Source organism: Impatiens glandulifera, chromosome 6, assembly GCF_907164915.1.
Source record: "Impatiens glandulifera chromosome 6, dImpGla2.1, whole genome shotgun sequence".
Lineage (NCBI taxonomy): Eukaryota > Viridiplantae > Streptophyta > Magnoliopsida > Ericales > Balsaminaceae > Impatiens > Impatiens glandulifera.
Genome location: NC_061867.1, coordinates 12,975,224 through 13,000,616, shown reverse-complemented (window position 1 = coordinate 13,000,616; position 25,393 = coordinate 12,975,224). Strand labels below are relative to the sequence as shown.

At 28.2% G+C, this 25,393-nt stretch overlaps 2 protein-coding genes across 2 annotated transcripts; both read right to left on the bottom strand.

Moving 5' to 3' along the window:
- Positions 1-12,409: 12,409 nt before the first annotated feature.
- On the bottom strand, positions 12,410-13,494 carry LOC124943189 (myb-related protein 305-like). The gene is made up of 3 exons (XM_047483740.1): positions 13,365-13,494; positions 13,119-13,248; positions 12,410-12,962 (listed from the first exon to the last, which is right to left on the bottom strand). Exons 1-3 carry the CDS (start codon positions 13,492-13,494, stop codon positions 12,410-12,412), a joined length of 813 nt encoding a protein of 270 aa, XP_047339696.1.
- A 10,529-nt stretch (positions 13,495-24,023) lies between these two features.
- Positions 24,024-24,935, bottom strand: LOC124943188 (transcription factor WER-like). Its single transcript, XM_047483739.1, has 3 exons — positions 24,803-24,935; positions 24,590-24,719; positions 24,024-24,507 (listed from the first exon to the last, which is right to left on the bottom strand). The coding sequence occupies exons 1-3, from the start codon at positions 24,933-24,935 to the stop codon at positions 24,024-24,026; spliced, it is 747 nt and encodes a 248-aa protein (XP_047339695.1).
- Between the last annotated feature and the right edge of the window lie 458 nt (positions 24,936-25,393).

The window sequence follows — 25,393 nt, the reverse complement described above, 5'->3', positions numbered from 1 at the left end:
GCCAGGAGGGTAGTAGGGACATGGCTATGTTGTTGCGCATGTGTTGCTGGTCTGGATAAAGGACTAGGCTTGGTTGTTTGAAGACATTCTAGAGTATGCCCGGAAGAAAGATGACCCTTTTGCTGCACTTGGCGTGTTGGGCCGAAGGAAGGACTGGCCGTGGAGCAGGAAGACCGAAGGCTTCTAAGAAATGCGGTCCTAGACTACCGAATTCTTTGAAATATTGAGCATGCGCATTAGAGGCTCGGCAGACTCGGCAGACCACAGTCTTTTTCGTCGAGGGCGACGAATTTTGAAGGGGGAGATAATGCTAGGGTCTAAAATCAAGGCCTCGGTCCTAGAATAAATTCCAGCAACCTTTCTCGGCACCCGGTCTCGGTCCTAGGGTGCACATGGGCCAGATTTCTGTTTTGTTGTTTTATTATTTTGTTTTGCTTTCATTTTCTACTTTACAAACCGAATTCTGTTATTTTCTAGTTATTGTTGTAACCGAATATTTTGGGGCAAGACATCACCTATATAAGGCTGATCTTTCTTCCCCAGGAACCCATGAATAGAATGATGAAGATGTGACTTCGCCCCTATTCGTCTATTATTATTATTATGGACTGTTTGGTATAGACCAACAGTAATTCTCTTCGCACCCTTGATTCTTCTATCCCTTCCCCCCAAATTCTCTATCGAAAACCATCCGCTGCCCTTTGATTGTAGAATTTCCACCGGTCTTATAGATCAAGAACTTGATTCTTGAACCCAAAACACATCTTACAAAACAAGTCGTAACATAACGCTAAGTCGTTTTTCCCAAAAAAAAGTATTAGTGTATTACCCAAACAGGTCAAGACTGGATTTTGGAAGATTCTATTACAACCAAACAATTATTGATCATTAACCTTACTTCACCCTTATTATTTGTCTATTCTTACTATTTTAATCGTCCTCCTCAATATTAATATAGACAGGGGCGGAACCAAGATGAAAAGTTACCTGGTGCAAACTCATTTGCCCGGTTTATTCACTTTATTTGCCCCATTTTTTTTAAATTTAGGTGGGGCTGGAGCCCACCCTAACCTAAACATTTTTTTAATTTAGGTGAGGCTGGAGCCCACCTTAGCTGAAGTGTGGCTCCGCCCCTGAATATAGACTATATAATTTGATATATAAGAGAATTATAAACTTTTATTGATGTTTCATTTTAATTTTCAATCATAAGATTTAGTTTTATATTCTTTGAACGATAATAAAGAACGGAATAAATTTGAGGCGCTAGTAAGAGCAAGTGAAGAAGAGAGGGTTGGAGATGACGAAGGTGGGTTGAAATGTTATAAAATTATGATGAGTTGTAAAATAGTATATTAAATAAATAAAAATAAAATAACATGTTAAATAATTAACTAAATTTATAAATAAATTAACAAAGTTAATATAGAGTCTTAAATATAACAAAATATTATAAGTAGAATTATTTTAACGATAAGAAATTATGAGGGTTCTAAATTTGATAAAACCTTACTATGAGAGTCCTAAATTTGTCATTTATCTCATTTTTAATAGTCTATATAAACTTTTCCTAATTTATTGGTGTAAATGAGAAGTAATATTATTTGAGACATTTTTATAGAATAATACCTTTTTTTGTTACATAGTCATTAAAATATAATGGTAAGAAATAAATATAACAAAACTCCATATAACCCACCCATTTCCATCCTAGTTGAACACACTACTTAAAAATAATACATATCATTTGAAACTAGTAAAAAATGAGCATTAGTAAAGGCGAAAGTCGTTACTGAAAGACCTAAAACCGTTACTGATGTCCTTCTATAACGGTTATTATCGTCGTTACCATTCGTTACATAAACGAGCGTTCACTAACGACTTTCTAAAACCGTTACTTATATACATATTAGTAACGACTATATAACCATTATTGATATTAACATCAGTAAGGACTTTATCAAAGGTAAAACCGTTACTGATAAAAGTATAAGTAACGATTTTCTTGTTCTTAATGACGCTACTGATATTCTTATTAGTAATAGTTTTCAAATTCTTAATACTGTTATTAATATGAGTATCAGTAACGGTTCTTTCATACTTAATGTTGTTACAAATACTCTTATTAGTAACGGTTTCCTTGTTCTTAATAGCGTTACTAAAATATATAATCGTTTTTTTAATATTCAATATGTGTATCTATAAACAATAATAAATATCCAATTTTCCAAAAACATTAATATAATCCAAAAACCACAATCAGGAATCCACAATTCATAAACCAAAATCCAAATTCCAGAAACCTAACTAGATCAATAATTTAACATATAATTCAATAAACTATCATAACATAATCAACATAAAATTCAATAATCCAAAAATTCAATAATCAAATAAAGCAATAATCCAATAATCTAACATAATCTAACTAACATATAATCCAATAATACAATAATCTAACATACAAATAATCCATTAATTTAACAATCCAATAATCTAACATTCAAATAATCTAACTTAATCTAAAATCAAATAAATCAACAATCCAATAATATAACCTAACATCAAATAATCTAACAATGAAATAATCTAACCATCTAACTAATATAACCTAACATTCAATAATCTAATAATCTAACCTAACATACAAATAATCCATTAACCTAACATCCAATGATATAACTTTCGAAATAATCTACCAATGATTTAAAATCAAAGGGATTTGAAGACTGGCAAGTGAACCATGAATGAAAGAAAGAAGAAAAGTGCCAACTATATGCATTTTTGAAACATGCAAATAAAAGATATATTTCCTAAAACATAAACAAAAAACGGAAAAGAACAAAAACAAATAAAGTTCAAGTTGAGATCAAAACTCCAATTACGTTTTAACCATCCCTCAAATTTCTTCAATGGACAAAGAACTTAGAGTTCCGGATACCAAATATTTATTAACGCAACGAGATCCACTCTCATTTTGGTCTCCAAACAAGAACCAGTCAAAAGAGGCACCAAAAACCCAACTATTCAAAGTAGAAAACGAGTCATTCATCCTCTGATATGTTCAAATGCAATCGGACTGTCAAAAGGGAGCGACAACTTTCAAGGAATTTACTAAGCAACAAAGTTAATCCAAGGCATTTTGGCGAACTCTTGGATTTAATCAACCAAGTGAAAAGGACTACGAGTCTAAATTTTGCAATGTGTGATGACAAAGATGACACGACCAACCATATTAGTAGATGCATAATATTCAGATGAACCCTCCAAAGCTAAAAGAGACAACAGAAAGGAGAGATCATATTTCAATTTCAAGTAATGATGTTGTATAAGATGTCTATCCTCAATGACGCATCGTAAACCATCCAAATCAAATAAATATACGATGTAAGATGTCTATCACCGATAATGCATTGTAAGTCATCAAAACAAATTAATAAAAATAAATAAAGTCATTAAGCAATGTAAGTTTCCTATCCACGATAGAACAACACGGAATCGTCAAACCATAGTAAGAGACAAAGGCTACCTAGAAATTAAACTAAAAGATAACATCACTTGCATACAAACCATATTGGAAAATATAGAATATTCAGATGCAACTCTCCTAAAATGGAGAGAAAAACAACAAAATGAGTTGTCTTTTGGATGCTTATTACTTTCACCTTGATGCAACAATATAAGACGCCCATCACCGATAGCGCATTTTAAGTCGTCCTAAAAAAAAGAAAAAGATGTGTTGTAAAACGTATATCCTCGATAAAGCATTGTAAACCATTGGAAACGAAAAAGCAATATTCATGAAAAACGTAAGCTGACTACAACAAGTAGCGTTTTCTAAAAGATTAAGAAAAAACAATTAAAATAAAAAATATAGTTCAAACTAAGGACATTCCATAAACAAAGATTGAAAAAACGAAGAAAAAAAGAGAGAATAATACCCTACTTCACACTATAGGCATTTCCAAAATAAAATTGATGCTTTTGAACTTTGAACTACATTTTAACTTGATTGATCTTCTAATGAGATATGTAGACAGTCATGTCTCAAGGCCTAGTTGACCATTCGTTTTCTAAAAACAATGTGAGAAAATATTGCCATGATATATCTAAAAATAAAGATATAAATAAAAAATAAAAACGAAGATTAGAAAATAAGTATGAGGCGAGATGAAGGTGTCCCTTCAATGATCGTTTCAAAGGAACTCGATAATTTTATCGACGGTCTGAGCAAAGGATATCCGATTGCATTTTTTCCGTGTACTCGTGTCTGAAAAAAAGAAAACAAAACTCGTGGAAAAAATCAAAGCCTAAGCTCAAACCATTTGAATAAAAAAATTTGTCCCACTTCCAAAAAAAATGTTTAAAAAAAAATAAGAGACGACTCAAAATTCAAGGCTTAAAAAATGAGTCAAAGTAGTCATCAAGGTTGAGACATTGAAATCACCATTGCGTGTTCACATAGACTCTTGTCTTTATTGTCCAAAAGCAAGAACGTGAGTGTATCTATTTTGTTAGATATAGCCATACTACTAGAAAAAAAGGCTTCCCTCATGGTTGAGATATTATAATCACCACATATTGCTCACACATACTCTCGTTCTAATTGCTAAAGGCAAGAACATACATGTAATGATACAATTAGATATACCGAGTCACCATAAACTAAAATAAATATAATAATACTCAAAGTGGACGAGACATTAAAATCATCACTCGATGTTATTGAGACTCACGTCTTTATTTTCCTAAAAAACAATATGAGTGTACCGATTCTATCAAATAATATCTAAAGTACAATAAGAGCTCTCCCAAGCCATGATTGACGAAAAATCTGTCAAAAGTTTTTAAATGAATCGGGACAAAATTCCTAAGCACGTGGTACCAAACAAAAACTTTATTTAAGACATCATAAATGATGCTTGGGCATAAAATTCTCTTTCACAAATCAATTTAAAAATAATCGTGAGAATACGGATTTGAGTACGTTATTGATGACATTTGCATCCAAATGAAAGATAAGGAAAATAGGTCACATTTTAAAACGGTCGAAAAAATGATGCTTGAAATGAGACTCCGAACACGTTTTAATACGGGATACATTTTGGGACGACAGAGATCAAGGCACATCTTAATTCGCAATAATAAAAAAAATTGAAAAACAAAACTAAGTCATATACTATGGGCATTTTCCAAAGATAAATGATCGTCAAAGTCTTAGAAAAATAAAAACCACCAAGTCATGCACTAGGGGCATTTCTAAAAATATGATGAAGCGTGGAAGTCTTTAAAACAAAACAAAAAGTCATCTACTAGGGAAGTTTTCAAAAAAAATCATTGACGTTTTTAAATGAAAAAAAAATCATGCACTAGAGGCATTTTCTAAAAAAAAAGCGTCGAAGTCTTAAAACAAAAGAGAACCTAAAATCATTATAAAAATTATTTTCTATAAAAATCAAAGTGGTCATGACTCAAAAATATAAAAATAAAATGATAAAATAATTTGAGACAATCTCATTAAGATTATACACTCCGGATTTCTTATTTCTAGGCCTTTGTTAGAGTTGTACACCAAACAAGAATTGAAAGATGTCTTTACACAGAAGTGCCCCATCGAGGCATGAAGCCGTTGCAAAGATTATGTAGTAAGTCGTTCATTGTGCAAATGACACAATCTAAACTACTCTTGTGTGATCAGATGTCTGGCTCTCTAAACTACACAATCATAAGACCGATACAATCCTTTATACATCAATCTACCAAGCTGACACAAACATTTGGCTATCTAACAAATTTTGTCACGTAATTCGGACTAGTTAGACACATACACTCAAACTAATTACATTCGCAAATCAAGACTAGAATCGTGAGGTTATGATGATGTAGTCCCCCACCCGAGGAAGGGCATCAACCCTCTATATATCAAGACAATTGGTCTACATACTATAGTGACGTAAGCTTAATGTATTTGGATTCCCACTTGATTTGAAAGATGGTGAAAATCCACTTGATTATTTCACATAGTTTATCTACTAACTATAATAGCGTGAAATTAATGTATATGTAAGACGTCTACCCGTATAAGGACACAAACTCTTCGGTTATCTCGTATAGCCAGTCTTTGAACCATAATGGTTTGAGATCAATACACCGCGTTCATCAATCCACATAATAATGAAAATATTTTGGTTATCTCACATGATTGATCTTCAGACCAAAATAGCTTGAAATTAATAAATTGTTTTCATTAGTCCGAAAGTTAACGTAAATCTCGTACATCGTTTTGTAATGTATTGATATCCAAACTTGGATGAGACACTTGAGTGACCTACTAACACTTTGGACAGATTTAAAAGTCAATCCTACCATATTTCACGAATTAAGTAAGGTGAACACCTTTCAAAATCTAAACCTTCAGATAAGGTATTCAACGAGCACTGGAATCGGGGTATCATCGATCATATGATCATTAGAGTTTAACTCTCCATCCTTTTGATGCTTTTCAAATAAATAAAAATAAGTTCGAGTAACTTTATAAATTAAGATGTTTATAAATGTGGTCTATTTTGTTAACTTGGACATGCATTTTTTAAAACATTATTGTCATTTCCAAACTTTGGCGTATTTTGTAGACACCCACATTTCACACCCTACAATTTATAATTTTATTTTCCAAAATAATTAAAATCTAGACTATTTTTGAATAAAACTAAATATATAAATAAACAATTAAATATAAAAGATTAGAATGATATGTATAAATTTTCTTGATTTTTATTTTTTTACCTTTTAGTATTTAAAATATTCACATTATTTTTATTTTCTACCTTATAACATTAAAAAAATTATCTTGTTTTTTATTCGTTCGTTACCTTGATCTTATTTGTTTCCTAATAGGATTTGAAAAAAGAGTGACAATGATGGAATTGACGGCGCATATCGTTTTGTTAAAATATTTAACCTAACGCGCTTGTAAAAGCTTTATGAAACGGTTGTTGTTATAAATAGGGATTTAGATTAAAAAAAAGAACCTTATTTAAAAATAATCTTAATTATTAATTTAATTACTTTAATCTTAATTGTTTCCTATTATGATTTGAAAAAGAGCATCAAGGATGGCATAGATGGTGTAGATCATTTCACTAAGAGATTTCACCTAATGGGCATGTAGAAGATTTTGGAAGCGGCAATTGTTGTTATGAATAGGTCTTTAGATAAAAAAAAAAAAAAAGAATAAGCGAAAAAGGAAGAGAAAAAAAGGAAAGGAGAGGGAGGACAGAAATAAGTATACGACTCCTGAGGTTGAGCAAATTATTAGAGAGAAGTGAAACTTTCTCTTTGTGATTTGTAAGCTTCACAAACCCCTAACTTTATCTCGATTCAGGTGTGAAACTCCAAATTTTTGAAAAGTCGATTGAATAAAATATTATGTTCCAGTTGTCGTACATTCAATATTGTGTTGTAATTGTACTTTTGATACATCGTGTAATGATATCAAGTTTGGTTCGGATGATTGAAGTAGATTAGATAAACAAATGGGGTGAATGTTAGATCTTTTTTTTATAAAACATTGTTGTGTGGGTGTAACCCCTGGAATTTCCTTCCGTAGCTTAGCACGTGTCATTTCACAATAGGGGATCGCGAAGTGGCTCGAGGTTCGATGCGTTTTAACCTTGGTTTGTGTGCCAAGTATCTTTTAGAAGAAATAATTATTTTAAAAGATTTTGAAAATACCTAAAAACTTTTAAAATTAATCATGTAAAAAAATTAATATTTTAATAATTTTAATAATTTGGGACCAAATAACAATGTAAAACCCTGAAAATATCATAAAAAATGTTAGAGTTTAAAAATAAATTCCAAACGGGGCCTTAGCTAAAATATCTATTTAGGAAATATCCTAAAAATATTTAATATTATTTTTTTGATCTTTCAGGATTATTTGAAAATGGATTGGTATTTCAAAGTTACAAAAATAATTTTTGATTTTGAATAGTGGAACCAAACAGGCCTAGGATCGGAGTCCTAGGGTCTGGGTCTGACTTTGCCAATCTGGGCTTGGACGGACTTAGTCTAGACTAGGGTGGTCTAGAATAGGGCTCGGAAGCATGGGTCCATGGATCTGGAGGGCTCGGTCCTAGGTTCGAGAGGCTTGGTCTCAAACTCGGACTGTTCGGTCGAGGGACCGAAGGCTCGGTCCTGAACTCAGGCTACTTGGTCCTAGGTCTAGGAGGCTCGGTCGAGGACTAGGGAGGCTCAGTCCTAAATTAGACCTCTTGGTCTAAAGTTAGAAACCTCGGTTAGATTCCTCGGTCCTTACTCAAAAACACTAGTCTTAAGTCATAGTCTTAACTCAAGAACATCGGTCATTGGTCTCGGTCCTAACTCAAGAACATTGGCCCTTGGTCTCAATCCTGACTGAGGATTCTCGGTCCCGGTCCTATAAGACTCGGTCATCGAGGACCGAGTGTTCTTAAATTGGTAAGAAATTGCAGGTGCTATAACTTTTGATACAGATCATGTAATCATGATCTGTAAGTTACAATCAACTCATATGATTGTAGGGATTAAAATCCATAACCCTAATCACGATCAATCAATCTCTATAAAGATCAATTTCTAAACACTATTTTAGGTCAAAATTAGAATCTTTTGAATTAGGCCATTTCAAGGTCTGACTTTTGTTCCATTAGGTTTGAAATGATGAATATATTCGAACACATCCAAAACAAGAACATTATTCAAGCTCTGTAACAACTTTTGAAGATTAAATTCAAACTCATTTTTTTCAAAATTTTAGTTTGATCAAATATGATTGGGATGATGATTTTATGATTTAGAAATCATCCAAACATGTTTTCAAACGTGTTAGGCAACTAATTGAATCAAAATTCAAACCTAAAAGTTCAAGAACGTAGATTTCAAAAAATCTAAAATTTCAATCCAAATTTTTATTTCTTTATTTTAGGTTGATTTGATCAAAACTCTTTCAATAGAAAGTTCATATAACATATAGGGAATGATTCTAAATAGAGAAATTACATAATTGAACCCTAGAATAGATCAAATCGATCAAACTTGATAAAAAACAATTTTCAATCACAAATGAAATTACAAAGATTTTGGAAACTTACAATCAGTTGGAGAACATTCTAAGGATGTACTAGAAGTTTTCTAGAAGCCTGAATCAAATCTTTGATCTTCGGAGATGGTTATGACAAAAACCAGTTTGGTCGGAATCTTTGAATTTTTTATTTTGGATGTAACATGTGATAATTGTTTGATGATTTTGTAGAGAAGGGCCTAGAGATTATTTATACTACTCTAGGTCGGTTGAAGAGGATAATTCCACTTCAATTTGATCACCGGAGTTCTTATTTCTACTTTTAATCTTATCTTCGGTAGACCAGTTCTAGGCTAAGGTGGAGATTCTATGTATAGAGATATTGATGGTGAAGATAAGACGAGCACATGGGCGAAAAATGGGAGGATAAAAATGGTTGATGGATGATCTGGAGCTTTTGGAAGAATCGTCGGAGATCGATCGCATTTGCGGCGATCGCCTTATTCGACCGGGAAAGACGAACAAAACGACATCATTTTGTTTAAAAACAAAACACGTCGTTGTGTTCCTTTGAAGATTTGTCCGTGTTTGGGCGTATCGGATAACGAGGATGACGTCTCGTTATTTGCTTCCGCGTGGACTGGGCACACGCGTGCTTCTGCTACTATGGGGTGTGTGGTGTCTTCCTGGGCATTGGATGATGCCCAAGTGCTTATTTGATTGCCCAAGATCCTATTGCAATTTAATTTCTCATTTTCGGCTACACTTGATTATCAGTTTTACTTTTTTAAAAGGGTCATTTTAAATCGAATTTTAATCCCATTCTGCATTTTTCTTCTCCAAAAATTCCACAAACAATATTTCTGGAAACGTAATAAAAATCATGTTCATTATTTTTATTTTTGAGTATTTTGGAGGTATTTATTTAAATGTTTTAAGCCATAAAGTATACTTAATTTATGTTTAAAATCATATTTAAATAATTTCAACCCCTTTTGAGTTTAATTTGGAATAAATAAATACAATATTTTAACCTCAAATTATTTTTGAATAACTTTACTAATTAGGGCTTAATTTTCACAATAATTAACCTTAAGTTGACCTTTCTATCTTTTTGGGTTATTTTGAAAAGGGACATAGTGAGGTTATTAGTCTAAACATTTGTTTCTATGATTTTCCTTTGATTAATTGATTATTGATATTTTTTTGTTTAATTAAGTGCTTAAAATAAAATATTTAATTTGAAAAAATCATTCTTCATTGAAATTTAATTGATTTTTTTTTTTTTTAGTTGATAATATATTATAAGAAGATTTTTGAAATGGTGAAACGCATAAGTATTGAGTTTTCAAAAGAAAAATAATACTTTAACAACTTAGTTATATTTTATTATTATTTTTGTGAAAATAGATTTTAAATTTTCAATCAAATTTATCTTAATTGTGTGATTACAACAAATATACTATCAAATGGTAAGGTAGCTGGCCACTGGTAGGTAGGAAGAAAATAACACAATAATGGTAGAAAAACAACTTCTCAACTTGTGATATTGCGGTCATTGGAGGCTCTTGAGAAAATTATGGTTCGATAATGATTTTCATGAGCGACAAATCATTATTGCCTTTTCGACATTTTCAAATATATTTCATTTGAAAGAAAATAAACTTCTATATGAGAAAATGAGATGTTATACTAATGTGACAAAAACAATATTAATTAGAAACAAAATATATTCATTATATATGAGAAAGACTAGTCAACACCAATTAGACAAAATATACTCAATATGTTGAATATCTCAAAACTATAGAAAAGAAAATCATAAAGCTAAGCTAATGTTAGAAAAACACACAAATGTCAAAGCAAATGGGGGAAGATGAGATTTATATGAGATGTAAAGAAACCACACTCCAATAAGACAAATGAGTGGAGAATTATATATTGGTGGCAAATCTACAGCTAATAGCTACAAAAGAATGATCCAATTCTTTGAATAAAAGCCAGTTAAGTTATCAAGTAGTCTTTGAAAGCAACAACTTTTCATATTTGATCAACATTTCTTCAAGAACTTCCAAAACACAATAGTCTTCCTATCTATTCATATCTCATAAAAGCAATAGTGAATGAACATCTCAAAATGTCCAAAATATTTTTATGAGTATTTTTTGAAAAAAAAAAATTAGTATGATCTAAATTCACTATTTTATCCTCATTTACACAAAAAGAATGCCAAATATTTTGAATGCTTGTAAATATTTTATTTTGTCTTTTGTGATAAAAGTATCTCATGAGATTTGATCAAAACAAGAAACCGATATTTTGGAATGAAAATGTTATTTTGATGCATACTTGTTTTGTTTTAAGAATGATTACTTCTAAGAGCTTGTTCGGATTGAGATTTTTTTTTAAATTTAGAGGGAGAAAAAAATGGTTGGTGATGATTTTAAAGAGGTGATAATTATTTTTGATAATAAGACTTAAAGGGTAAAACTAATATTTTAAAATAAAGTATATTTTAGTATTTTAGTTAATGATTTGAGTGATGTGATGAACAAGGGGGAGTACAGTGATATTTGATTTTGTATAAGTTAATTTAAAAACACATACCGAAGAAGGCCTAAATTAAAAGAGCTTATGTAAACTTTAAACTCAACTCTCTTAGCAAATGTTTCATAGTTGGTTTTAGTGTTATAGAACCAATATCAACTTGAAGCTCAACTTTCTTAACAAATGTTTCATAATTGCTTTTAGTATTATAGAAAGAATATCCTTGAAATTCCTAGGGTCTAGTTAGTTATTTTAAAAAACTAAACTATTTCATTAATCCATATAATATAATTTGTCTGCAAAGATCAGAAAACATTCAACAAAACAAATAAGTAAAACTTCTGACTTATTTATCAAAAATTACAATCCACACAACACAAATGAGAAGCATATTATAGAAGAATTAACTAAAAGAAACAAAGATCCACATAACTCAAAACTAAGTGAATAGAAGAAAAAAATCTCAAAACTGAGTAATCAACGAAAATAAGATTTATAAACTCAATAATGAAATGTAGAGTTTCAGTGGTAGGCGATTCATTGGTAGTCATTGTTTTTCCATTGTGTTATTCATTTGGAGCGGTTTGGTTATCTTTGATTTGAACAAATATTTAATTTATTGTTTGTTGTATTGCAATATTGTAAAAGATTCACCATATTGAAAAGTATAAGTTTTTAAAAAGAAATCAATTTAACCTAGCTATCATGATCAAGTGATCAACTGCTAAAAAACAATCCAATATATGTTGTCAAATTCTAAGAAAACCAATAGGTTACTAATTATGAACTCTTCATCTTTTATGTTGTCAAAATTGCATGTAGAAATTCCCAATCATTGAAAAATTCATGCAATGTCCCCTCAATTTGTGGAAACTCCTCTCCTGAAATCATGAGCATTGTATCCCCATAACTATTTTCATCTTGTTCTTGAATTGTCGTAGAAGTGCATATTTCTTCCTCATATTGATTATTGGAAATTGACGACGAAGAAGTGCTGCTAGAATACATGAGTTGAGATGAGGATAGGGTGTGATCTGCAATAACTATATTCCATGATCCTTCAATATCGTAATCTTCCACCGATAGAGGTTGTTGTTCAATGACAAATTGTTCGAACGAGGTGAAGTTTGTTTCAAAAATATTATAAGGCTCGTTGTTCGCCATTGTGATGCTGAATTCTGATCTCGAGGCTTGTTGGTCTTCATCATATGACATGGTTGTCTTTTCTTTGTTTCGACGATCACTTCTCATTTTACTATGTCGATCTCCGTGTTTTCTCAAATTGGTATGCCAGTGATTCTTAATTTCATTGTCGGATCTCCCTGACAGCTTACTCGCAATTCTAGACCATCTGAATCATCAAATATAACCATAAAATTTCATCATATATAATGAACATACCTATTTCATGCCCTAAGCTGTAAAAAAAGTCAATTTTATTTTTCAAGTTGTAGAGGTCAATTACATTCATATTGCATATTATTTCATGTTGAATGAGTGAACTTACTTGCTTCCCATAGTTTTATACATTTCTACGATAATCTCATCTTCTTCCTTGGTAAAATTACCGTGCTTTAAATCTGGTTTTAAGTAATTCATCCAGCGAAGTCTACAACTCTTACCCGATCTTAGCAAATCTATCAAGAATCAATCAAACAATGAATTAAAACTCATAACATGATCTATCAAACTATTTATAAGAGAAAATATAAAATTATATTAAAAAAGGAAGGGGGGCATGGTAATTAATTACCAGCTGCTTTTGCAATTTCATTCCAGTTCCAAATTCTAAATCTCTTGATGTAAGCTATGAGTTGCTGATCTTCTTCATGACTCCACTTACCTTTCCTTAAGCCTGTCTTCTGACAGTATTGGACCTTCATGATCTTATGTTAGTTTAACCTAGCAAGCTCTGTGAGTTTATGTTGATATATTCCTAGTATTTATATTGGTGGGTTTGTAGATAAGTGAGGGTATATAAAGAATGTTGAACAAGTACTAAATGAAATCTTGTTGTAAGCCTAAGATATTTTGATTGGTCTTCTCCAGGAATTTATCGAACCATTTTTCTATTTTTTTATATGCAAATAGGATGGGACAAGTGGGCATAATTTTCTAATTAATTGATCTAGAGAGTAGAGAGAAGAAAATAAGATATATAAGAATTTTTTTAAATGAATATATATATATATATATATATATATATATATATATATATATATATATATTGTTTAATAACATGATAAAGGCAGAAGAAAAAAAAAAGAGAAAAAAAAATGAAATTGGAAAATAAAATAAAAAAGTAAATGAACTAACACAAGATTTTCTAAGTTATAATAATTTTATATTTGTAATATGAAAATCAATTGTAAATTTGACATTAATTATCAAATATTTTGACCTCCTTGATGAATTTACATTTATTTTTCTTTTGAAAATGACTATGCACAAATAAAATAACTCTGTTGTGTAAGAACGACAAAAGAAATAAGACTTGTGAAGAAACCAGGAAAAAAAAGTGAAAGGAATATTAAAGAACTTCCGACCTCAGAGGTCCTCCAGCTCGTCTACATTTCTTTCGATGCTAATAACGACTAGGCATATAAACTTGTTATTGTTATTGAAGGTTCTACGTTTCTTTCTAATCAGATAATTCATTAGAAGTTTATAAGTATACAATTAAATTACCCAATATTTTGGTTCAGCCTTCCTAGACGCACCAATTATAGTTTCCATGCACCAATAACAATTGTCTTTGGCATAATTCATTGTATCCTAGTCGGGGGACAGATCCAGGATTTGGAGATGGGCTTGAAAAAAAAATTTAAGGTGAGATTAAATAAATAATGAGAAAATTTTGGATAAACAAATGAATAAAAGTAAATTTTAGTATTTTTTTTTTAATAATTAAATAAATAAAATAGTGAATTATATTTTTAAAAAAAAAATAGAATGTAATATCACATTTATACCTTAAAAAAATTATTTTTATTTTTCCGGGTAGGCCTACATATATCCATCCTGGCACCAAAGAATGTCCAATATACCAGCTGATCTTGATAATTTTACAATGCATTGAACATATCTATCTTATTATTCATTCATCTTTGTTTTGGTATTTTTTGTGGTCTCTTTTTCTTTACTAATTAACTTTTTATCGTTTTTCAATGAAGTTTTTAAAATGGTAAGATAAGCCTAAAAAAGGTGTTGGTGGTATAATTGATCTTTAGATTGATATTCCACTAGGTTTGGGTTATTTTTCTAATTTTGGTTTTTCTTATGCTGATGTTCTTTCTAATATTTTGATCAAATAATATTTTTCTAATAATAGTTGTTAAAACAAGATAGTAAGAAAATACAATGTAGCTAATGTTGGTCAAAATAGCTTGATACATATAAAATATGTGTTCCCATTAACCTAATAAATCTGATTATTAGAATAACCTTATTCATTTTAGATTACAAAAAAAATAAATTGTTTGAAATTATATGTATAAAATTATATATAAATATATAATAAAATTTTAAAAAGATAATAAATAAAATATATGTTGAGTTATTTAAAATATAATCTCAAAACTATTAAATAAGACTTGAGCTTTTTTTTTCTTAAATAATCTAAATTCATTTTGTTTATAATCAACAATATATATATATATATATATATATATATATATATATATATATATATATACTTCAAAGAAACATTTATGTTTACCTTATGACTTTTGACTTTGTCTACTATGTCTACATTCAACAAAGCAGGACTCATTTCTACACAATAGGACAACACAATCAAGGGAGGGTTTTTATCTGAAAACTTTTGATATTGAAATCAAAAGAAGAAGAAATATAAAACATAATTAACAACTTTTTAATTTGTTTTCAAATTTCCATAGAAACTCTTCAAATTTTCTTTCTTGTAAATTTCAAGATTAAGCATTTTTAATATTTTTTCTTATTAGATAAAAAACATTTAAGTAATTAAGTAGTTGGGAAGATGAGGACGGTTACGAGGACAACACATTGGAGGCAACCTCGATTAATCGGTTATTAGAGGATCTAATCGAAAAAGACTCTGCAACGAAGGTGTACACAGGGCCGGCCCTGGGGTAAGCCTGGCAAGCCCCCGGGCTAGGGCAACCCATTTAATAAAATATATAAGATATTTAAATAATTTTATGAGTTTTTTAAATGTAACTTAATGGTTCATGTTAGAAACTTAAAATTTTCATTTGGTTAAGAGTTCAAACCTCACCCAAAACAAATTTTTTTTTATCAATTTTTAATACAAATAGGGCAATAAAAAAGCAAAACTTTAATTTCTATCGGGGAATAGGGCAGCCCAAAACTCGGAGCCGGGCTCTGGGTGTACAATAGATACTGAGGTTAGGTAGGGGATGCCTTGATAATGAGTTTCATATATGCTTGAAACAAAAATAATAAATGGAAGTCACTTATGTTGAGGTCTAGAAACTCTACTTCACGATACTCAATTCGAATGCTTCAAAAAAAATATTTAAATTATTGAAAAGGCAAATAGGACGACGAACATAACACAAAAAAATAAAAAGCAGAAAGAGATGCATTTAAATTCACAAGGATGTGAAATGTGATCAAATACCCTCGCAATAGGTTTGATAGACAGACCTATAAGGAGTGTACTTGTGGCTAACTCCCGCAAAGAGGATAACTATCACGAGTCGTCCTATGGGCTACAAATTATCGCTTATTTAACCCCAAATTAAAACAAATGCAATATAATAAATCCATCTTGCCACACAGAATGACAAAGATATATTTAATCACCCCAATTAGGATAACCTCCAAGTAATAAGTGGAATGGAACACCCTATGAACTTTAAAAGGTTCACCAAAATCGCCAATAATCATGAAATTAAATGAAAATAAACAAAAGGAACATAAGAGAATGAAAATAACATTTTTTTATGAAATTTATTCATGGTCAAATCTCACAAACGGATTAATTGTCATGAGCAAAACAGTAAAACAAAAAAAAATGATTAAAATTAGAAATAATAAGAACCAAAATCTAAACAATGATTTTAACCCTAATCTCCTAAAGCAAATCAATTAGCATGTATTTGATGTATCGGTCCTACCCAACCAAACTTATGTTAAGATAATCAATAAAGACTCTTAAGAGTTATAATTAGCCAACTCTTATTGTCAAAAATTCTTTTAATCATTCACCAACTATGATCAATTGGAAATTTGAAAGAAAACTAAATTAAAAATTATCAAAAGTAATTGCAATGAGAAATAAATTGTGAAAAATTACTTTTGTTCATTTTTAAAATATTGAAAATTATTAAGGAAAATTTTGGGACAATATATTATTTTTTTCATATCTTAAATATCTTAAAAAACTTTAGATCCAGTTTTAACATTCAACCGTTAATATATTAAAAAATATTGCATCATAATTATCAAAATAATTATCATCCTTACCACGTCACATAATGGAGGTGATATCTAAGGGAGGTAATATTGTCGACCGAATCTATGGAGAAATTAATCAAATGTTCATATGTATAGTGGAAAATGATAAACCCGTACATAGATCCTTCAACTGAATTATTTTTTATTTTACATAGGCGGCAAATTTCGTTCGTTTGGTTAATTAGTTAAGTGTGTTTGTGGGTTACGTGTTTAACCTAGGGAGATTAATTGCACTCCGAATTAGAAGAAGAACCAACGTTTCTAAAAAAACAAAAAAAAAAACAGATTAAACTTGGATATAATTAAAATCTTATATTAAAAATATTATTAAAATTGTAATTGTAATGGATGGCGATTAGTTTATGAAAAAAAAAAGACTAATAACTCTAATCATAAAAAAATAATAATAAAAATAAATAAATTATAAGTCATAACAGTACTCTCTTTTAATACAACATACAATCTTTTAATTATTGGAACTGTAACTATTTTTAAATTAAATATAAAAATTCCTTCAACCACTTGTTTTTGTAACCTGAAAAATATGTAAATATTTTTAACACACTAAAAAATGATTTAAGTGAAAATAATTGTATTTATAAGATCATGTCATAATTGGATTCTTACTAAAAAAAATATATCTTAAATTGAAATAGGTACATTGGATATTTATAAATTAATTTTTCTCTTTTTTTTTTTTTGTAAACATACATTTTTACATTTTATTTTTAGTTTGAGATTAATCTCAAATAAAATATTAATTAATATTTAATTGTCTTATCAATTATATATTTAAAGCTTAAATTAAAATATTAAAATGTCTTTTAATTAATTTTTTTGCGAATTTATATAACACAACTTACTAATTTAATTGAGTTTATAAATTTAAATAAATTGTGATTGTAAGTTCTACATACAATAGTTTGAACAAAATAAATTGTCGCAAATAAATACAATCAAATATACGCAAGTATTTAGTGAATAAGTTTGAATTATTAAACATATTAAATACGTTCAACGTTTATTATTCGAATAAATTAATAATTGTCAAATTATGTTTAGCTAATAATCTTGAAAAAGAAAATTATAAATAATTGAATGAAACCTAACTTACATATAAATAACCCATGACAATATTTATTAAATACGTGGCAGAAATTACGTCACGGCGACTTTGAAAAACATGGGACAAGCACACATATTTTGAAGTTCAACGACAGGTCAATACTATGAACCTAATCCAAAATGATAAAAATAAATAAATCAAATAAATCCAAATTTTCAAATGAATAAAACAGAAATACAAAGCATGTGACAATGACAGGCTGACAGCTAACCCACCATCATTTTTTATTAGTCAAAAGAAACTTTTTAAATGAGATTATTAAATATTATTTAAAACATTTGATTGGATATATCCTCATAATTTGTTTGATCGCTCAAATGAAACGTTAGAATTTTCATTAATCGGACTGGTGCGTATATTCCACAACGCTTTTATTATAACGATATAAAATGTTTCGATTTCTTCTAGAAAATCAATAGATGTGATCAGTGAAATTAATGATTTTTTTTAGAATATTCGAACTCGCTAATGATAAATTTGATGTTATGCTTATTCGTTGGTGGGTACTTTTTGTTTATATTTTTATTGTTGTTCACCAATGATTTATTTTATTGGGATTTGGATGTGTTTGATAACAAAGTAAAAACTCGTATTTTCTATACTGGTGTCTTAAGTTTACCCAATTGTCATTTATATTATTTTGTATAAACTTTTTTTTAAAATAATTTATTTAAAAAAATATTAAAAAAATATCATAGAGTGACAAAAGTTTGACGGCTAACCAATAGAAATAGACTAAAGACTTGTGGTGTGGTTTAAAAAATCTATTTGTGTTGAATAAGGTTTATTTTAATGACGTAAAACGAAGACAAAAGACATGTGTAGAAAATAAGCAATTATTTGAAAACAAATGGTCCAAGTAAATGGCTTCATAAACCGATGGAGACAAAGGCTAGTGGAGTCGGGTCTAATAATCCTTACAAATATCAAATCCAAATCCTAATTTAGAAATCATATTTGGTTAAAATGTTTGGATTCAATTAAATATTTAATCAGATTGATACAGATGATGTTAAAATAATACCTGAAAATAAATTATTATTCTATTATCTCCATCACTTTATCAATTAAAGTTTTAATCAAGTAGTGATAGATCAATGATTTCAATACTTTATGTTTGATCTAGATTAGTTGAATTTAATCTAAATAACCTAGTCTCTCAACTTTAATCAAACCAGTTACCCAATAACCAAAGTGGATTAAAATTTTAGATATCTTTTTAAATATTAATATTTAAAAAAGTAAAAGATGATATAATCATAAATTATTTAAATTAAATAACTCCACATCAACCAAAGTGATGATAACATGAGGTTTAATGTAATTATTCCATATAAACTAAATTTAATAGCTTAATGTCTGAATTATTGCCTTATCTTGATAATTAAATATATTTTGTTAAAATTAATATAAATAAATTATGATCGTGTTAATTAGGAATTGCTTATATTATTATTGGAATTTGTATAAGGAGTGGATCAAATGGATAAGATTTGGTATCTCCATTATTAAATTATTTGTTATCATGACTAAAATTATGAGTGTCTTTGAGGGTTAAAAAAGGGTATTAGGCAAGGATCCTTTATCCTTTATTTATTTAGTTTGTGATGAATGTTTATGAGGTTGTTCTTGGAAAATGCGGAACTATTTTGTTGAGAGGTGCAGTACAATTCGACAATTCTAGTCGGTTTATGTTCTCTATGTTTATGATTTGTGAACGAAACATCTTGTATAATTACTTGTAAATTAAATTACTCATAACTGAACATTTTTCATCGTTAAAGTCAAAATAAAATAAGAGAATGTGAAACTGAATGGTATAAGTCTAAAATGTACATATGACCAAATTATATTTTATAAAATCTTTATGATATCACTAATAATGTCTGTTTGATGTGTGGAGTTATATTCCTTTAATCTAATTTTTTTCAATAAATAATATTGTGGAAGAAAATTAAAGGACAATTTGTAATCCTTAATTTGAACATTTGGATTATTCTTTTGAATGGATTTATGTTTTTGGAGTGTATCTAATGAAGTGACAACAATAGGTTATTAGTATAAACATTTTTTTTATTCTTTGATTGCTTAATTGTTGATATTTTATTGTTTGAGTGCTTAATGAAATATTTGAATTGAGAAATTCAATCTTCATTGAAATTTATTTATTTTTATAAAGTGACCACAATAGGTTATTAGTAAAAACATTTTTTTATTTTCCTTTGATTGCTTAATTATTGATATTTATTTGTTTGAGTGATTAAATGAAATATTTGATTTGAGAAAATCAATCTTCATTGAAAATTAATTATTTTTTATAGTTATTAATATATTTTTAAGAAGAATTTTTGAATTGTGAAATGCTTCCAGTTCCAACAATATTGAGCGGTGGAATCCGCAACTTGCAAAGAGTCTTAATTCACGATAATTCAAACATGTATAAGTCTTAACTTTACCCAAAAAAAAGTTATATGGAGAATAGGGAGTAAATGTTGTTTTTTTTTAAATGACAAATTAAAAATGATATAATTAAGAGTCGTTTAAAATAAACGAAAAAAACATTATAAAAAAATGAAAGAAAAATATACAACACAAAATTGTTCACAAACGACAAAAAAAGAAAAAAGAAAATTAATGAAGACGAAAGTAGTCCTCGAGAAGATGAATGATTTCACACATTTTAACTGGTTTATCATTTTAACCGGTTTATCCAAGGAAATATCTGTAGTAATAATAATAATAATTATGAAAATAGATGATGTTAAACTCTGAAGTCTTAACCACCAAGTTCTGATTAAAAAAAGAAAAGGACTAAAAACATCCCATTTGAGAGGAAGGTGTTTCCATTGACTAATATTTTGTATGTTTCTTTCATACATCTTTTTATTTGGTAGGGCCTTGAATTATTAACTTGAAAGGAAGTCAACGAATTCCAATGAAAAGCATCTTTTTCCGCGTAGAAAGTTCTCCATATTTCTAGTCAAAATTCATTTAAGATTCCATTAACTTAAGCAAAATTAAAATACATCAATTATCTGTAAGGTTATTCTTTCATCGGATGAACAAATGCATATCATCGGGAGTAGAGATGTTAATGGTTACTCGTATACTTGATATATGTGAGTATCTGATGATCGAATTCGTGTATTTTAAATTGGGTTTAGAGTCGGGGTCGGACAAGTAGAGGGAAAAAGTATCGATCGGGATCGGGGTCTGGGATGGAGAGTGTGTGAAACTCAAACCAAATACCCGTTTATATTAATAATAAAAATAAAATGTTTTTTTATTAATAATTAATGTGACATTTCAAATAATTTATAACGACAAATACTATCTTAAATGCATTATTTATTTTGTTTGTATGGACACTTCACTCTAACTTTATTTTTTAATATTTCTAAAAAATTATTTTTTAATTAAGGAGAACTAACATGACACCCACATTCATACCCCGCTTCAACTCATTTTAACATTTTTCTTCACTCTACAATAAAGTTGTTATCTTCTTCAGCATCTACAACATAAATATGGAGACAAGATAAGTAATGTTTGTATTTGTTTGTTTTTTTTTTTTACATTTTGACTTACTAATTTTAAATTATTTATTATTTTTATAAAGTTATGTTTTTACTTTTAACTTATATAATTTTATAAAATTTTAATTGGGTAATGGGTACCCTTTGGAGATCGAGTACCCGATGAATCGAGGATGAGGATATACAGAGATACACGTCGGGGTCGGATTCAGAATCGGGTAGTAAATTAATAATCAGGTTGGTTTAGGGATAGATATTTCACTGCCCGACAAATAAGGTAAGAGTGGTCCATCATGTAAAAATTTCATTAAATAATAGTAAATAAAAAATTACAATCTTTATTTCTCTTTTTTTATTACCTGGGCGGCCCTCGAACTATCTCGATCGCTCACTTTCGACCCTCAAATTAATTTTTGAAACAAATCGCCCCTCCAACTTTTATAAAGGTCACTAGTGGCCCTTCCGTCAACTTTTTAGTTAAATTTAACGGTTTAATAAGTTTAAAATATTATTTTTTTATATATTATCTTTAAACTTATATTTTATATTTATATATATATATAATTATTAAATCGCTTATATATAATATTATATATATTATTATTAAATTTTATATAATTATTAAATCTTTTATATAATAAATAAACAATATATATTATTTATTTTTATCACTATATATATAATTTATATATATTATCTTTAACTAATTTATATATAATATTTATATAATATATATTTTAAAAAATAATTTAAATGTTAAAATATATATTATATAAATATTATATATAAATTAGTTAAAGATAATATATATAAATTATATATATATTGATAAAAATAAATAATATATATTATTTATTTATTATATAAAAGATTTAATAATTATATAAAATTTAATAATATATATATATATAATATTATATATATGCGATTTAAAAATTATATATATATAAATATAAAATATAAGTTTAAAGATAATATATAAAAAAATAATATTTTAAACTTAAACCGTTAAATTTAACTAAAAATTTGACGGAAGGGCCACTAGTGACTTTTATAAAAGTTGAAGGGGCGATTTGTTTTAAAATTTAATTTGAGGGCTAAAAGTGAGCGATCGAGATAATTCGAGGGCCGCCCAAGTAATTTGGGCTTTAAAAAATATTATCAGCAACTTTTGTGAACCACTAGAACCGATTCATATGACATTCTTTTACTTTGTTTATTAATATACTTCATAATATTTCATAATATTGTCACTTAATAATAGTTTAAAATAAAATAAAAAAATAATAATTTTTTTTATTTTTTTTATTAAGATTAAAAATTCAAATATATAAATAAATATTTGATTCTAAATTATTATTATTTATTTAATAAATGTTTTAATAGTTAGTCAAACTAAAAATGAATTATAAATTATATAATTTAAAAACATAGGTTATAGTTGCTTTGGATTGAATCCTAAACAATGTCTTAAAAACGGGGCAACAAACAATTAGTTATTACAAAAAAATTATATAATATATTTAACATTTTAACTTAATTATTTAATTATAGTTAAAATGTTATAAAATATTTTTTAAACTTTTTAATTAATAATTTTAATATATATATATTATTTTAATGGTAAATTAATTATAATTTCAAATTAAATATTTTTAATAAGATTAAAATTTTAATTTATATAAAATTATATTTATAATACATTTTATTACTATTAAAATATTTATTAAAAATATAATAAAAATTTAGAATCAAATATTTATATATATATATATATATATATATATATATATATATATATATGTGAATTTTTAATCTTATTAACTTTTAAAATAAAATTATTATTTAAAAATATTTATTTAAAATTATTATTAATTTTAATAATTATATATATATTAGAATTCTATACTCAAAGACAACTTATTGTCAATAAAAAAATTAATAAAATAAATATATATATTTTTGTCAAATTTCTACTAGAATATTTTCTTTTATGTGAGTAAATTTGAGTTCTTGAAACAAGTTAATAAGCAAATATATGGTATTATAAACTAATATGGTGAACACATTTAATGGATATCTCAAGTCTAAAAAAAATAAAAATAAAATAAAATTCTTTAAAACACTAGCTAGGCATCCAAATTATGTTTATTTTCTGGTCTTTGGGTGAGAATTGGGAACAATATGAAGAAGAATGGTGCAGATATGTCTTTTATGTAAAAACTAACCATAGGAAATATTCAACTCAACCCCAAGCCACTAACTCATCAGGTTCAATAAAAAAGATTCAAAATATTGATGAGCACTGAATAATTTCCTGTAATGAATCCTCAAATTGTGGAAACTGATTTTCTGAAATCATCATCAGCAGCATATCCCAATATCTGTTTTCATCTTGAACTGCCTTACAAGAACCATGAACCTTATCTTCCTCATATTTATACCTTGTAATTGATGAAGAAGAACTGCTAAAATAATACATCTGATCAGATGATGATGATGATGGGGTATCTTCAATCTCCACTTTCAAAGATTCTTCAATCTCGTAGTCTGCAATCGACAGTGGTGGTTCAAACGAGTTGATAAAGTTCGTCTCATTAGTAATATTATAAGGCTTGTCGTACCCCATTGTAATGCTAAAGCTTTTTTCGTTTTGACTATCCTTTTTTATTTTATTACGATGTTTATTGTGTTTTCTCAAGTTGGTATGCCAATGATTCTTGACATCGTTGTCAGATCTCCCTGAAAGTCTTGCTGCGATTCTCGACCATCTGATCAGATCAAATAAGTCTATTATTTCATGAACTATATATCAAAAAAAATATTATATTTGAATTGAGTTGAAAAACTTACTTGCTTCCCATGGATGCATACATTTGTACGATGATATCATCTTCTTCCTTTGTAAAATTTCCGTGTTTTAAATTTGGTTTTAAATAATTCATCCATCGAAGCCTACAACTCTTTCCTGTTCGTGGTAAACCTATAAATTAAATGAAATTGATCATGTTATCAATAGAGATCGAAAAGATAAAAGGAAGCAATTAATAATGAATGAATACATACCAGCTGCTTTTGCCATTTCTTTCCAATTCCAAATTCCATGGTTTTTGATGTAAGCTACAAGTTGATGATCTTCTTCAAGACTCCATTTACCTCTCTTTAAGCCTGTTTTCTCACAGAATTGGACCTTCTTCATTTCTTTAGGGTACAAAAGGTGGTTTTAAAGTATATAAAAACTTATTAGTTCTGATGAGTGAGTTTATTAATTTGAGGTGATATATATATGAAGAAAAAACCTATGATCAGGTGGATTGGTAGATCTGGAATGTGCATAGAAACCTGGTTATTACATAGTACTAAATATAATAATTAAATCATGATGTATGCCAAATATATAAAATAGTATTTTCAAATAATATATTCATATTAGTCCTCCACTGCTGGAATTTTTTATCATTTCCAATATTATATGTTGGAAATTGGAGGAGCAAGTGGGGATTTTTTATCAATTTATTGATGGAAATAGATCTATCTTGAGAGATAAATGGATAAAACACACACACACACACATTTTTGAGGAAAATATTTGCAACTTTTGATTTTAGGAAAATTAATTTTATTTACTGAAAATTTTTAGAAAAAATAATTTTAGAG

Coding starts and splice junctions, on each gene's coding strand:
- LOC124943188 (XM_047483739.1), bottom strand. CDS start 24,935: ATGAAGAAGGTCCAATTCTGTGAGAAAACAGGCTTAAAGAGAGGTAAA. Junction 24,720..24,802: donor AGAAATGGCAAAAGCAGCTG/GTATGTATTCAT, acceptor TTTAATTTATAG/GTTTACCACGAACAGGAAAG. Junction 24,508..24,589: donor TATGCATCCATGGGAAGCAA/GTAAGTTTTTCA, acceptor TGATCTGATCAG/ATGGTCGAGAATCGCAGCAA.
- LOC124943189 (XM_047483740.1), bottom strand. CDS start 13,494: ATGAAGGTCCAATACTGTCAGAAGACAGGCTTAAGGAAAGGTAAGTGG. Junction 13,249..13,364: donor TGAAATTGCAAAAGCAGCTG/GTAATTAATTAC, acceptor GATTCTTGATAG/ATTTGCTAAGATCGGGTAAG. Junction 12,963..13,118: donor TATAAAACTATGGGAAGCAA/GTAAGTTCACTC, acceptor TTGATGATTCAG/ATGGTCTAGAATTGCGAGTA.